Source organism: Rutidosis leptorrhynchoides, chromosome 2, assembly GCF_046630445.1.
Source record: "Rutidosis leptorrhynchoides isolate AG116_Rl617_1_P2 chromosome 2, CSIRO_AGI_Rlap_v1, whole genome shotgun sequence".
Lineage (NCBI taxonomy): Eukaryota > Viridiplantae > Streptophyta > Magnoliopsida > Asterales > Asteraceae > Rutidosis > Rutidosis leptorrhynchoides.
The window spans coordinates 382,533,134-382,549,842 of NC_092334.1; the positions used below are offsets into that span (position 1 = coordinate 382,533,134).

At 35.4% G+C, this 16,709-nt stretch overlaps 1 protein-coding gene across 1 annotated transcript; it reads right to left on the minus strand.

Moving 5' to 3' along the window:
* Window positions 1-715: 715 nt before the first annotated feature.
* LOC139892115 (PHD finger protein EHD3-like) lies at window positions 716-12,367 on the minus strand. The gene is made up of 5 exons (XM_071875153.1): window positions 11,949-12,367; window positions 3,750-3,967; window positions 2,895-3,197; window positions 2,072-2,158; window positions 716-1,801 (listed from the first exon to the last, which is right to left on the minus strand). Exons 2-5 carry the CDS (start codon window positions 3,786-3,788, stop codon window positions 956-958), a joined length of 1,275 nt encoding a protein of 424 aa, XP_071731254.1. The 5' UTR covers window positions 3,789-3,967; window positions 11,949-12,367; the 3' UTR covers window positions 716-955.
* Window positions 12,368-16,709: the final 4,342 nt, after the last annotated feature.

The following is a 16,709-nucleotide window of genomic DNA, read 5'->3' on the forward strand; positions in this document are numbered from 1 at the left end:
ATAATTATTATTAAAAGTATAAATACTCAATTTTCAAACAAACTTTATTATTATTTATTATAATTATAGTTATTATATTATTATTATTATTATTATTATTATTATTATTATTATTATTATTAAAATATGGTTGCTTTTTACGAGATTAGTTACGTTACATATGTATGCGAAATACATGTCTCAATAAAATGTTGTAATGTAGGCTTTTGACAAAGTTAAGTACATCAATGTAGTTCATTTATTCTGACAAAGTTAAGTACATCAATATATTTGTAAAAACAACGACAAGTTTCTTAGTTGGAATTCGTTGTTCCACGATTTATTAAACCAAATGAATTTAGCATTTATATTTTCTTAATATCTAAAACATATTATTAAACTCTTTCGTTTAAACAAATCCTTAGTTTCACCGGTCATTTCACTAGTATATTACTAAAAGTCAACGTTCGACTCGACCCCACTCTGACTAGTCGCGTAAAATTCCTGACCGACTCATCTCTCGCGACTTTTCCAACCTTGCTAATAGTTATGCACAACCAAATGTAAGGAGCAAATGTGTACAAGTAAGAAAACTGGAAAAACAAAATGTAAATATTTCTATTAATATTTGTTTTAGCAGCACGAAAACATTAGCACATTTCCAAGATAACTACACGGCGACCTTAGAGAAATCATGAGTAAAATAGTATAACACCATCAATATACATGTTTGGTTGTCGGCATCAGCAAAATGATACAACTAAAAGATGATACATTAGTCTCATATATATATGAGAATCTGAAAAAGAACGACAATACGTTTTACACAAACGAACAGAAAAATAAAAAACAAAAAGATTTTACAACAAAATTGGATCAGGAGAGATTCATGGGGATGTTTTTGGCTTCATTTTACAAACAAACTCAGCAACAAAAAAAGCGATTATAGCTCCAACTACAATGGCATTTGATATGTTCATATTATATTTCTAAGGGTATCCAAATCTGTAATCTCATGATTACCGAGCGTTTTAGCAGCAGTTACAAGCATATCCAATCCACCCGATTTATTTATCTCTTCACCTTCGTTCACCGCACTCACCGCTTCATGTTCCGATACATCTTCTACTTTAACTTTCTTTTGTATCGTTTCATACACCTTTTTCATCGTTCGTATTCGCTTAAGTTCCCTATCACATTTTCCACAAAACCAACTCCCTTTCGGTACACAATTAAGTTGCGGGATCGCACAATAAACATGATACGCTTGATCGCAACCGTCACAAAGTACAATCTGATCATCATCTTTATCCACCATACAACGTCTACACAAACAAGATGGGCAATACCAACACGGACCGTGCACACCCAACTGCCTATTCGTTAAGCATTTGTAATGATAAAACTTGTGAGCACATAACAAATGTCCACACGTTCGAAAATTGTCTCCGATGTTCACTTCGTTTTTGCAGATGAAACATATCTTTGACCCTTGACTTTCTTCGGTTACTTCATGCATTTCGAAGCTATTTGGTAAATCTAATGATTCGTCGTTTGTTGGTACTCGTTCAACGAAAATGGATGATTTTAACTTGTCACAAACTACACAATTATCGTGAGGTGATCCTATTCCGTTTGAGACACAGATACCGCAATACCAACTTGTAGGAGGAATTTGTGTACCGATTAGTTCGGTACAATTGAGATGGTATATTTCTTCGCACGAATCGCAAACTAAACATTTCCAAGCATCGGCTTTTTCTCCACATCCATGGCAGTTAGAGGCACCATTAGCTTCGGCTGCACTTGATTTCCTAACAAACTGTAGCACACACGTTGAAAATGGATAATAAAATGAGCAAATTGTAGTTCAAATTTGCAAGTCTGTTCAAATTGAATTGTCAAAATTGGGCAACAGATTAAAAGGTTCTACACGTGGGTCAACTTTAAACCCGACCCACCTGCTTGACCCATTGTGATTGTGGGTAATATTTTATATTATTCTGTTTGACCAGTTGTAAAAAAACACCCAGATCACCCATTTTTTTATATAAATTGCATTGAGCTGCTGTCATTTAGGGTTTGGATGTACCTGTTTATAGTGAGCCGTTGATTTATCAAAAAGACTGTTTGCAAGTGTAACCATCTCATTGCCAACCTGTTGAAGCTTCGTCCATACCTAACCATAAATGTAAAATTAGAAAATTCAGTAAATATAATAAACTTTCTCGAAAATATGGAACTTGCCACTAAAAACAGGACTATATTAATAACCACCCATCACAAAAAAAAAAAAAAAAAAAAAAAAAAAAATCTAGGTTCAGTTGACTCATCCTGTTTACTTCTACAAATAGGGACACTGGACAATTTTAAAATTTGCTCAGATTTGGGGGATTAGTCGTTTAGCCATGGTTTAAGAAAATGGACCATCCGTTTCAATCAGGTACTGCTGAATTTATAAGTTTATTATAGCTCACTAACCCACTCAGTTGTACAAGTCAAAATTGTTTAACTGACGGGTTACTAGAATTTAAATGTAATTTTATTTTTATTTTTACAAAACCTGAAATTGTGATATACCTGTGAATTACATTCTCATTTATATGGGTTTTATCAAGGGGAGAAATTTGATCTCAATTGTGTATCCAATATATATCACACTACTAACTAACATATACTACGTATAACCTTTTATTTGATATTTATAAACTTAAATATAAAAATATTTGTGTTGAATACGTTTTGATACTTTTTGTCATCTTTTATCTATATTTTGAATATTTGTGGGTAAAAACTGCAGAAACCCTTATACGTGAATACAGAAATGTTAATACAACATGTAATCAACAAAACTACAGGCTCTCACGAATAGATCAAATAAATGAATAACAGTGAACGTTAAAGTAAATAAATACCTGTTGGATATCTTTAAGGTAAAGAATTGGTGAAGTTTCATAGACTCCATTTTTCATCTTCGAGTGTATAGCCTTAACATCCAGAATTCGGTTAGTATTAACAACACCAAAATTCCTGAAAAGTAGATCACATAATTCAGAGAATTTGTCTGAGTTTAAAACGTCAGTGAATGCATGTCCACACAACTCAGAGATTGTAGAAGCTTCTGATTGTTTTATCGATTCACTACACACAACCCGAGTATGTTCTTTAGCAGAATTAAGTGTTTGATTTTCACTTGCTTCAACACTATCGAAAGACTCCTGCAAACAAAGCAATATACATGAATCTAAGCAAACAAAATATGTGTGTATTTATATGTCTGTGTTCGTATACATAAGCAAGGTTGAAAAAGAAGTGAGACGGAGACGAATCGGTTAGGATCTTGAAAGGTCGAGATGGACGTTGACCAACGTTGACTTTTAAGAAAAAATATATTAAATATAAATTATTCAAACATAGATATTAGAAAAATGATTTACAAATATAATGATGCGGTGTTAGTTTAAATAATATATAGGTTTGTTATAATGTTTCCTATAATTACAGTTTATTTATTAAACTTTCTATAAGGGATACGATGTAAGTCCGTGTTTTTCCTAGTAACTAATAAATAGGCTTGGGGTTTTCGTTTACACTAGAACAAGGTCAGACAAAAAGTCAACTTTTGACCGACATTGACCAACTTTGACCCAACTTTTTAGCATTAACCGACTAATTAAATGTTTTTGGGCAAAACGACACGGGCTACTCACCAAACCGCCACAACCACCATTTACAACCATACACAAAAATAGCAAAATTAAGTATTTTACCTTCATAACAGAAGTGCAAACACTTTCTGGATATGTCATGAGAGCGTTTCTTATGCACTTCCAATACCGTCTTCGTGCCCATTTAGAGACTGATGCATCTGCTGTAACACAATCTTTCTACTACGCCACACAGAACATTCGCCAAGCCCTAATGGAAATGCATCAAAACGTAACCTGCTAACATTTTGATCTAAAGCACTATCATAATCAGTCTTTATCTGCAAGAAACAAAGAGTAATTAATTCACAACTAACTTAAGTACTAACGACAACCAGGATATACTATAACTTGAGCATCTCCAGCCATACAGATAACAACGTAAACATGTACCGACTTATGTGAAAGGGTTCAAACCAATAGGCAAAAATAGATATATGCAACTCATTTCCAGAGCTATCAAAAGTCAGCCAACTAGGCTGACTGGCACCAGTCCAGTCGGGATTTTGAAGTAGTCGGACCCAACTAGGTCCAAGTTGGTCAAAGTGTAACATCCCGCGTTTTTCCGTTAAATTTATTTTAACACCGTCTTTTTTTTTGTAATATCTTTCGTTACCTAAATTCATATCCTTCGTTGACTAACGTTCATAATATTCCCGTTATTTAATTATAACATCACTCGTTTACTCGAGCGTTTTTAAAATATTCGTTTGGTTAATTCCCGCACCCGCTTTCAAACTTGAGGGACCAAAGTTGCAAAGGGGCCAAACTAGTTGACTAGGTCAACTAGTCAAACCCCACTCTCCACCATTCATTCACTCCATCCTCCACCTCCCCATTTCTCTCTAGTTCCATTTTATGAACTCAAACACCCAACTCACAAAATCATCATCTAAATTCGAATCAAGAAGCAAACATCAAAACAAATTACATTTTCGTGATCCTCTCTTCATCCTCTACATTTTGGTACCAATTTCATCACATTTGGGTAACATTTCTAAAACTCTAGATTTCTATAAATTCGTGTTTTTGACTTGAAATGGTGTTAGTTAGTGTCTATGGCTCGTGTCTAGCATGAATATATGTTTTGTTTGCTCGATTTATTGTTTTTGGTGTAACTAGCTTGGACATAAAAAGTGCTTGCTTAATCTTTGATTTTGGATGAGTTAATGTTGTTTAAATGTTAAAGTTCATGTATTAAAAGTGTTACTAGCATCATTAGCTTCAAATTGATGTATAGGTTGATTTAGAAAAGCTTCATTTAAAAAAATTGTTGAATTCATGATTTTGATTAGGGTTTGATGAAATTTAAAATGGGATTTTGATGCATTGAATGCTTGTTAATGTTGTTAGTAAGTGTTTAATTGTATTATATGTTTCATTACCTTCAAAACGATGTATCGTATGTGTAAATTGGATTCCCGAGTCAAGAAATGCGTTTTGTGAACTTGAAACTTTCATTTTGAACGTTTAATGATCATTTGATGAGGTTTTCATTGTTGTTAGTGATGGATTTGATTCATGAAATGTGTTTAGTTGTATTTCTCTTTAAATTACCTTTCCAACGATATAAGATACGTGTTTTGAATGTTAACGAGTCAAAAGTTATGGTTGTTTGAAGTTGAAATCGTATAAGTGAAAACTGCCCCAGAATTGCTGATACAGCTGCAGATGCGGCGCATCTACCTCAGATGCGGCGCATCTGAGGCAGACTGCCCATTTTGGTCAATTTTCGTTCAATTCTAAGCATGCTACACACCCCCGATCAACATGAAACTTGGACAACATGCTCATATATGATTTCTAAGCTCAGGAAAATAGTTCGGGACCCGACCCGACCCCGTTGAATTTTTCGTTGACTTTGACCAAGTTTGAATTTTAGTCAAACTTAACAAAACACTTATACAATCGTTCTAATCTTATTTTATACTTGATTCTTGCATGAAACTTGACAACGTGATTCACATGCTACATAATCGAGTCGTAACGAGCCATAGGACTAATTGAACACATTTCGCCCGACCTTGTGTCGTAACCGGTTAATTGATACAACTTACTTATTTAGGTCAAGACTAAGCAACTTTAATCCACACGTTTACTTTGTGAAGTACATTTATACTCGTGCACTCGAGGTTAGATCATAGTCCCACCTTTTCAACAATTTTTATACTTTTAAATCTTGGGCTGTGAAACATATACTTTGTTACATCTTGTACTACTTACTTTTATGTTTTGAACACAAGTCCGATGAAACAAACATTCTACAGCGAGTTTAGAACAAAATACTCAATTCGATTATCATTAGTTACACTTGCCGGGTGTAAGCGAGAACTTATGTTGTATGGATCCATATGGGTTTGACAAACCCTCATTCAAACGGTTCGCTACCGTTTACGAATGAAATATATTTTCGAGAAACAGTGTATGTTCTAACACTATTGTGATGGGGTTCTATGGAAGGAATGTTAAGCATTGATAATTGGGTGCTCGCGAACCAACTTTTGGAATGCAACTTTTGGATGATCAATTTATGGAAATACTAAATCATGTGGTTCAAAATATAACTTTTATTAATACACCTATGATTTCACCAACGTTTTCGTTGACAGTTTTCTATATGTTTCTCAGGTTCATACTTGGCTACTTGATACATGCTTCCGCACACTTTGATTACTTGCTTGGAGTCAAGCATACATGCATACGCTAGGGATAGCGCTTTTGGATTCAAACTTTAAGCATACATACTTTCGCTATTTATAGCAAACCGTGATTTTAAACTAATTATGTCGCAAGTTATTTCATTTATACTTTATAACTTTTGTACACTTAAACTCCTTGTCGATCTGTTTGGTAAAATAAACTTTGTAAGTCTTGTACTTTTAAATGAATGCGACATAATTTTGGTCAAACGCGTCTCATATAGAGACTATGACCACGCAACGGGACCTAAGTTAACGGCGCCGTCAATGACGATTTTGCCGGGTCGTTACAGATGGTATCAGAGCGTTGGTTGTAGGGAACTAGGATATGCATTAGTGTGTCTGACAGAGTTGTTAGGACGCATTAGTGAATCTAGACTACAACCGGATAGTTAATCATTGCATTCTGACATACATTTGCTATAGATAGCACTTACTTGACTACTTGTGCATTATACTTGAATCATTCTTAGGCAAACTTTTTAATGGTACCAAGTTTTCATCATACGAACTCGTATTCTGCAACTTTCTGGTAACACGCGTAAATTCAAGATTCATACACGTATGGATGACGACGACATCATTAGTCACACTTGTTGGGGAACTCTGTCTCCCGGATTGTTATTCGCCACCGTTTTAACTTACTATCGGTTTCCCACCGGTGTTTCTTACTATCTACTATTTCGTGTTACTACCATCACTACTCTAGGTGAGTATCGTCGTCACTACTTATCACTACGGTTGCGTACTATTCGTTATCATGATGCATTACTCTTTTAGTACCTAAATGCATTATTGTTTGACTTGAACCACATTGACGTGAACAATCATTTATACACTTCCCTCGGGGAACGCTTCTTTAGAGTTGCACTAATTCTTTCGATTCAATACGAATCACGTTAGAGACGTCATTACACTTTGTTTATTTTAAATTTTCACGATTACACGAACTTGATTCTATGGAGTGATGTGGGAATGGAGGTATGAGTTAGCGTAATATAACGTCATTTGATCAACGTAGTTATATTACGGTAAGTCATACCAAAGTTCTAATGACACGTGATGGTGGTTGGACTCGATCAACCTAATCACCACCATGTGCCATGTACATGACTTCACTTTTCTTGTTTGGATATCCGAAAACTCCGAGAATATTGATAACAACCATACCCGGGACACATCTTCGATTATTGTTGAACCATATTTATGCTTCCGAATGAATGGAAAATTCTTTCAACTTCAAACATATGTTATACGCGTATACTATCTCGTCTTCGCACGGTTTCATCGAAGAACTACAATATGCTTGATATGCCCACATCGAGGCGGAAATTTCTCTCGTATTACACTCGTACTTCCGTTTAAGGAAAATATTTTATCTAAATTCTCAATGGAGGGAGAGACTCTTCACGTTATACTAGTATTCGCCACGAGGGTGAATAGTCCTAACGAACGTTTTCGGAAACCGATAAATCTTTCGCGGCGTGAAATTCTCGAGAAACAGAAACTTGTTCTAACAAACGTTTTTATGTCCTAACAAACTTGTTCGAATATACCTTACAGAAATGTACCTCGTCTCGGATCGAGATTCTCGTTTCACTTCTAGATTTTGGAGTGCCTTACAAAAAAAAAAAAAAAGCCTCGGGACCACGTTTAGACATGAGCACCGCGTATCACCCACAAACCGACGAACAAAGCAAATCTTATGTGACCGGAAACGTCATTCTCCTTTTGTAGAACCAAGTAAATGATAATCGAATCACCAGACCCGCACTCATTCATGAAATAACCGTTAAAATCGTTCAAATCCAAGAAAGACTCAAGACGGCTCGTAGTCGCCAAAAGAGCTATGCAGATGTTAGACGCAAACCTCTCAAATTCCAAGTGGGTAACCGCGTAACGTTGAAAGTCGCACCTTATAAAGGTGTAATCCCTTTTGGGAAACGTTGAAAGCTAAATCCGTGATATTTTGATCCTTTTAAAAATCTTGGGGCGTTTTGGACCCGTTGCTAGCCATTTAGATTTTCCGATTCATTTGAGCTCCGTTCATCCTACATTCTATGCATCAAACTTGAAGAAGTGTCTTGCGGAACAAGAACTTGCTATTCCTTTTGATGAACATACTATCGATGACAAACTTCACTTCCTAGGAGAACCGGTTGAAATTTTGAATCATGGAACCAAACTCTGAAACAACGTAAAACCCCGACTGTCAAAGTTCGTTGAAATGCCCGAGGAAGTACCTTCACTTATTCGTAGAATTACGCAAGGTTTCGAAGAAGAAACAATGACTACTACTTCCAACTAAATTTCGGGACGAAATTTCTTTTAAGGTGTAGGTAATGTAACATCCCGCGTTTTTCCGTTAAATTTATTTTAACACCGTCTTTTTTTTTGTAATATCTTTCGTTACCTAAATTCATATCCTTCGTTGACTAACGTTCATAATATTCCCGTTATTTAATTATAACATCACTCGTTTACTCGAGCGTTTTTAAAATATTCGTTTGGTTAATTCCCGCACCCGCTTTCAAACTTGAGGGACCAAAGTTGCAAAGGGGCCAAACTAGTTGACTAGGTCAACTAGTCAAACCCCACTCTCCACCATTCATTCACTCCATCCTCCACCTCCCCATTTCTCTCTAGTTCCATTTTATGAACTCAAACACCCAACTCACAAAATCATCATCTAAATTCGAATCAAGAAGCAAACATCAAAACAAATTACATTTTCGTGATCCTCTCTTCATCCTCTACATTTTGGTACCAATTTCATCACATTTGGGTAACATTTCTAAAACTCTAGATTTCTATAAATTCGTGTTTTTGACTTGAAATGGTGTTAGTTAGTGTCTATGGCTCGTGTCTAGCATGAATATATGTTTTGTTTGCTCGATTTATTGTTTTTGGTGTAACTAGCTTGGACATAAAAAGTGCTTGCTTAATCTTTGATTTTGGATGAGTTAATGTTGTTTAAATGTTAAAGTTCATGTATTAAAAGTGTTACTAGCATCATTAGCTTCAAATTGATGTATAGGTTGATTTAGAAAAGCTTCATTTAAAAAAATTGTTGAATTCATGATTTTGATTAGGGTTTGATGAAATTTAAAATGGGATTTTGATGCATTGAATGCTTGTTAATGTTGTTAGTAAGTGTTTAATTGTATTATATGTTTCATTACCTTCAAAACGATGTATCGTATGTGTAAATTGGATTCCCGAGTCAAGAAATGCGTTTTGTGAACTTGAAACTTTCATTTTGAACGTTTAATGATCATTTGATGAGGTTTTCATTGTTGTTAGTGATGGATTTGATTCATGAAATGTGTTTAGTTGTATTTCTCTTTAAATTACCTTTCCAACGATATAAGATACGTGTTTTGAATGTTAACGAGTCAAAAGTTATGGTTGTTTGAAGTTGAAATCGTATAAGTGAAAACTGCCCCAGAATTGCTGATACAGCTGCAGATGCGGCGCATCTACCTCAGATGCGGCGCATCTGAGGCAGACTGCCCATTTTGGTCAATTTTCGTTCAATTCTAAGCATGCTACACACCCCCGATCAACATGAAACTTGGACAACATGCTCATATATGATTTCTAAGCTCAGGAAAATAGTTCGGGACCCGACCCGACCCCGTTGAATTTTTCGTTGACTTTGACCAAGTTTGAATTTTAGTCAAACTTAACAAAACACTTATACAATCGTTCTAATCTTATTTTATACTTGATTCTTGCATGAAACTTGACAACGTGATTCACATGCTACATAATCGAGTCGTAACGAGCCATAGGACTAATTGAACACATTTCGCCCGACCTTGTGTCGTAACCGGTTAATTGATACAACTTACTTATTTAGGTCAAGACTAAGCAACTTTAATCCACACGTTTACTTTGTGAAGTACATTTATACTCGTGCACTCGAGGTTAGATCATAGTCCCACCTTTTCAACAATTTTTATACTTTTAAATCTTGGGCTGTGAAACATATACTTTGTTACATCTTGTACTACTTACTTTTATGTTTTGAACACAAGTCCGATGAAACAAACATTCTACAGCGAGTTTAGAACAAAATACTCAATTCGATTATCATTAGTTACACTTGCCGGGTGTAAGCGAGAACTTATGTTGTATGGATCCATATGGGTTTGACAAACCCTCATTCAAACGGTTCGCTACCGTTTACGAATGAAATATATTTTCGAGAAACAGTGTATGTTCTAACACTATTGTGATGGGGTTCTATGGAAGGAATGTTAAGCATTGATAATTGGGTGCTCGCGAACCAACTTTTGGAATGCAACTTTTGGATGATCAATTTATGGAAATACTAAATCATGTGGTTCAAAATATAACTTTTATTAATACACCTATGATTTCACCAACGTTTTCGTTGACAGTTTTCTATATGTTTCTCAGGTTCATACTTGGCTACTTGATACATGCTTCCGCACACTTTGATTACTTGCTTGGAGTCAAGCATACATGCATACGCTAGGGATAGCGCTTTTGGATTCAAACTTTAAGCATACATACTTTCGCTATTTATAGCAAACCGTGATTTTAAACTAATTATGTCGCAAGTTATTTCATTTATACTTTATAACTTTTGTACACTTAAACTCCTTGTCGATCTGTTTGGTAAAATAAACTTTGTAAGTCTTGTACTTTTAAATGAATGCGACATAATTTTGGTCAAACGCGTCTCATATAGAGACTATGACCACGCAACGGGACCTAAGTTAACGGCGCCGTCAATGACGATTTTGCCGGGTCGTTACACAAAGTCTCTGGTCAACAGGCCATGTTTATTGGTCAAAAGTTGAATCTATTTGGTCAAAGTCAGATTTATTGGGTCAATGTCCGTCAAAATTGTTCAAAAACTGCCAGAGTCAAAGTTGGTCAATGTACGACTAGTCCCGAGATGGTCGATTAGCTATTACAAGTTCCCGACTAGCTACTTTTACAACCTTAAACATCTCCATTAACCTAGAGAAGTCTAAATGTCTCCTATTGAGTTGCTTCGTAGCTCTATCACTCTACAAGAAAATACTTTCAATTCTTCATATACCAAGACATAGCAGTCCAATTTTCAAACTTAAAAATATCACCAATTTATATCGAATATAGTCAACTTCTATTATCCTAATTTCAAAATTTATAAAGAAAGATCTATTCTAGTAATGCATAAAACTACAACTAACGATTCAGAATTATAGAAGGTGACATTAAAAGGTTGAATCTTCAACTCAAGAAAAGATAAAAAGCAAAAGAACCCTTGAATGTCATTGCATTGCAGTTGATACAAGTGCATAGTAATATATCAAAATACAATTTATTCCACAAATAGACAACCAAAAATCCTAAATCTGTGCAAATAATATAAATATTTCAATTGAATACTTAATTAGGTCAAAAATGTTCTTCAACACAGCTACAACTTCCCCAAACTTATACAATTGAGTTTACATAGCAATAAAGCGACATCAGAAAGTCAACTACCATAACCAAATTCAAACAAGCATAATGAAGAATCTGAATTAAACCATTTTATTACCTTATCAGAGGAATCAGACTTCAATATATCATCTGAATCACTACTAGTCATCTTTCTACGTTTTCTCCTTTTATAGGTTCTGAATCCATCAGCACTACTACAAGTCCCATCACAACTACTACTACCATTAACGAACAACTCCCCACCACTATCTTTTATTGGTTCTTTAAAACTGCAATTCAAATCACCATTTCTTGTTTCCTTTTCATTAACCACCATAACGTTGTTTCTTTCAACAAATTACAAGCGAAACCGTAATAATTTCAAGTAAACTTTCTTGATTTCAACAGCAGGAGGCTTTTATAGTAAAACCCTAATTTGGAAAGGCAGCGAACGAGTAAAAGAAACACATATTCAATTATACAGTAAGTGTGTGTTTATATTTGCCCTAGAGTACAGATGTGCAGAACAAGATGATGAGAGAGGAGGGATATGCGTGTGTTTGAAATATTACGTCTAACTCAGTGTCCAAATTCAGTCCTCCATAACTCCATAACACTGATGTTTAATACTAATAGTGAATAGTGACAGTAATGGTGAGGTTTAACACCGAAATTAAAATAAAGAAAATCGTTCAGTATTTAATTTCAATATTTAATTCATTATTTAATTATTATTTTATTAACAAAAAAGGGAAGTAATGGTGTATCCTAGTGGATACACGCATAAAAAGTATCATTTTTGCACAAAAGAAGGCTCGAAAGGCATAAAAGACAGCAATTATGACGGTTTTTGTTACTAGCCGTTTAGCGCTCAGCCAGATCGCCCATCGTTAAGCCCTTGAATAGGCGCGTGAGCGACACACAGCCACGTCAGCCCACACCAAAGTTGGTAGCGGATATTTCGCATAACCAAATTAATCAGCATTTGACACGTGTTCCCGAGAATTTCGGACATTCTACGCCTATAAATAGACCCCTGGGTCACCACATTTAACAGTTCAGTCACTTGTGGCACAGGGTACACTTTCTCTCTCAGACAATACTTTCTCTCTCTAAAATTTCACCGCTTAGCAATAGAACGCTAGACGGACCACTTCTCAGTTTGGTCCAAAGACAAACAAGGCCACCCCACAGTCGTCCATGTTCCGGGTCTGCAGGGATCTTATCCGAGGGCAAACATCAGTCGGCAACACATCTCTCCACGCTAGACAGTTCTAGTATTGTACTAGTACCTTTTAGCTGCTAGACGGAAAATAGTACCAACATATGGCACCATCCGTTTCAAAGAACAACAAGAACACCAAGAACGCAAAAGCAAACGACATGACTTCAGCACGGACACCACTTGAACCAATTACTGAAAACCTCGTTGAGAACATACCGCCTACTCAACTCCCTTTATAAGAAGTTTCAGTTGAAGAAGAATATGTGAATGTTGAGGTATCGGAAGAGCACGTGAATGAAACATCAACACGATTAAAGAAAACATTGTTGAAAAACCCAAAGGGGTGAATGTGGCAAGCACGATGCGGAACACATAACATCTCTTTCAAGAGAACATATGATGTAAACAAGAAACACACAAGCCAAAGGAAGACGGTTTTTAAACAAAAATTGTTCAAACTATTCAATCAATTGGATACTTTGTTGATGATTCTGAACATGAGAATGATGATGAAGGCTTTCTGGAAAATGAGTGGGGATATGGAGAATAGGAACAAGCATTTATATCTGAGCAAATGGCATGAAATTTGTTGGATGGAATTTTAACAAAGACAACACCGTTAAAGTACAAACAAAAGCTAGCAATGCCCGCCATCCGTGCAGCGGCGATGGACAAATTTTTTGCACTTATCACAGGAGATGTGTGACGACCCGGAAATTTCCGACCAAATTTAAACTTAATCTTTATATGATTTCGTTACGATAAGTAAAGTATGTAATGTTGAGTCTAGAAAATTTTGGAACGATGTTCATTTATTCAATTTGTGATGCCCCGTACAAAACCATCGTGTACGAATCATCAACAACAGGATCATTACAAGGTCAAACACTATATGCTATTTCAAAATACGTTTGCATTCATGATAAAAGCTGACGTCATAACCAACGCCAAATGTTTTATATGCTCCTATGAATAGAGCAAAGATAATAGTACGTGACCCTTAGGTCGTTACAAATCATAGTTCCAAATGTAATTAAGTTTGAATGCAATATAAAGTAGTTCATGCGGTGATAACACTAGAGCAACGGGTGTCTACGGCAAGACTAGTACACAGCGGAAGCAACCTTAAGCACCTGAGAAAAACATGCTTAAAAACGTCAACACAAAGGTTGGTGAGCTATAGTTTAAGTATAACAGTATGTAAGGTAGGCCATGAGATTTCAGTGCTACAAAGAGCGTTTCAAAACAGTATGATAAAGTATATGTTAACCGTGGGCACTTGGTAAATAACTTAACGTTTATACCCCCTGAAAGTACACTTGGCAAGTGCGTATGTTTATGAAGTATTAAACACTCGTTAAATGCTAGCGCGACTAGCCCGAGTGGGGATGTCAAACCCTATGGATCCATATCTAAGATTCGCGTTCACCGGTTCAAAAACCAATGACTAAACGTTACCGAGCTAAAGGGAATGTTTCTGCCGTTATATAACCCACACATATATAAAGTTTAAGTACTCGTGCCTAGTATGTAAAACATAAAATCCGCATGTATTTTCAGTTCCCAAAATAAGTTAAAGTAAAAAGGGAATGCTATAACTCACAATGATAAAGTAGCGGTAAAGTATGACTCGGGAAATAAGCAAGTGTGTAGGTCCGGGAAGTCCTCAGCCTAAGTCAAATAGTACTAAGTCAGTAAATCATCCGAATAGGTTTAAAAGTATGTAAATAAGGTCTTACGGGTCATCATCATTCATCATCAAACAAAAGGTGTAAAGTAAGTTTCGTTCATGAAAATAGTTTAAAACAAAGGCTGAGTTCGGTCAGTCACCACGGCCCCTATACCTACTGAAATAAGGTGAGACCAGTGGCCATGGTTCCGTATATGAGCCCTTTAGTTGTGATAAAAATTACAGAAGCAAACTCGTCTTCGTTTGACCGTGGCGACGGTCTAAGTGCGAGTAGGTCAGAATTTTCAGCACAACGTTAAATGGACATAGTGACGATCGGAGGGCCATAAATTCTAAACCGTAACTCGGATTAAGACGAGTCCTATATGAAAAGTTATCTACTCGAACAGAGATATCTGAAAATCATCTTTACAGTAGCCCAGGTCGTACGGGTCAGACACAGAAACAGTAAAACAGTAGGGTCAGTAGGTTCCGGTGGTTCTTGGTGCTCGATGCTTATCATGGTTCTCATCCTTGATGCATATAGCTTCAAGTGTACAACTCGTTGATGTATTTGCATCATTTTCACCAAGGTTTGACCATCATAATCCAAGTGTAAGTCTAAGACATGAAGCACAACTCACTTAAGTGTTGCAAGTGTTTTGATGAACCAAAGTTACATCAAAGTCTTAGATTCAACACATACATGGAATGTAAAAGTAATATTAACCAAGTTTTGACTATTATGACACAAGTGTAAGTCTAAGACATGTAGCACAACTCACTTAAGAGTTGTATGAAGTTTGATGAACCAAAGTTACATCAAGGTCTTAGATCTAACACACACATGAACTTTAAAACTAATAATAAGTTACAAACTTGAAAGTGAACTTATGAAATCAAGATCTTAAGTTGTATAACATAGTTCTTAGTTAGATCTTGAAGATCCTAGACCCAAAAGTCTAGATCTAACATAAGTGTACAAAGTTATAGTTAAAGAAAGCTTACTTACATGTTCTTGAACTTTTAAAGCAAATTTTAGTTCAAGATTAATGAGATCAAAGTTAACTAGTAACACTTGACCAATCTTAACCAACAAACATGAATTTAAAGTGCATAATATGAAGAAATAAACTAAATAAACAAGTTAATAAGTTCATGGGTTTCATACTTTTAAAGATTCAAACCAAAGTTTGATCTTTAAGAAGGTAAACTTGAGGTTTACTTCATGAATCACAAGTATGCTTTCAACACATGAACTTTGATCTTTAAACAAGTATTAAGTGTAGATCATAAACTAGAAAGTTTATGTCTTGTATGTCTTGTAAGAACAAGATGGTATGAAGAATCAAACTAACAAGTTTGATTCTTAATAATTAGTAAATAACAACAACATCAAAGTAAGTAATTAACAAGACAAGTATCAAACAACAACAAATGATGATGATGATTAAGAGTTCTTGGTTTCGGTTTTATAAAGAGAAGAAGAAGAGAAAAGAAGTTCAAGTTGCTTACAAGTTTAGAGAGAATGAGAGAAAGAAATGAGAGAAAATTTGAGTGTGTAAGTATGTGTGTGTGAGAGTGAAATAATACTAGTGAAAGCAAGTGACTAAGTAATACAAAAAAAAAGAATTTTGAACTCCTTCTCACCCATAAAAGTCAACGGCCAGCAGAAAAAAGGGAAGGGGGAGAAGTCCACAAGGTTATTGCATGTAAAAGTCTTAAAAGGTGGTTACTAGTGTGCATGGTGTTGGAAGAACAAGTAACTAGATTCCAATTACCTTAAACAAACTAGTTATGTTCTAAATGTAATACTTACATGTTAAGTTGGGCTAATAAGTCCACTAAAGAAGTAGGGTGGGCTTCATAAGTCCATTAACACTAATAAAGGCCCAAGTTCAAGTAATTAATAAGTTAATCCAACAAAGCCCAAGTAATTAACTAATAACCATAGTTAATCAAAATGATTAATAAACTTAATCATG

What these genes read in the sequence shown, in the direction of transcription:
- LOC139892115 (XM_071875153.1), bottom strand. Translation starts at nt 3,788, where the DNA reads ATGACATATCCAGAAAGTGTTTGCACTTCTGTTATGAAG. An exon ending in ACCTTAAAGATATCCAACAG is followed by an intron (nt 2,159 to 2,894) that starts GTATTTATTTAC and finishes ATTTATGGTTAG; the next exon opens with GTATGGACGAAGCTTCAACA. An exon ending in CAACGGCTCACTATAAACAG is followed by an intron (nt 1,802 to 2,071) that starts GTACATCCAAAC and finishes TGTGTGCTACAG; the next exon opens with TTTGTTAGGAAATCAAGTGC.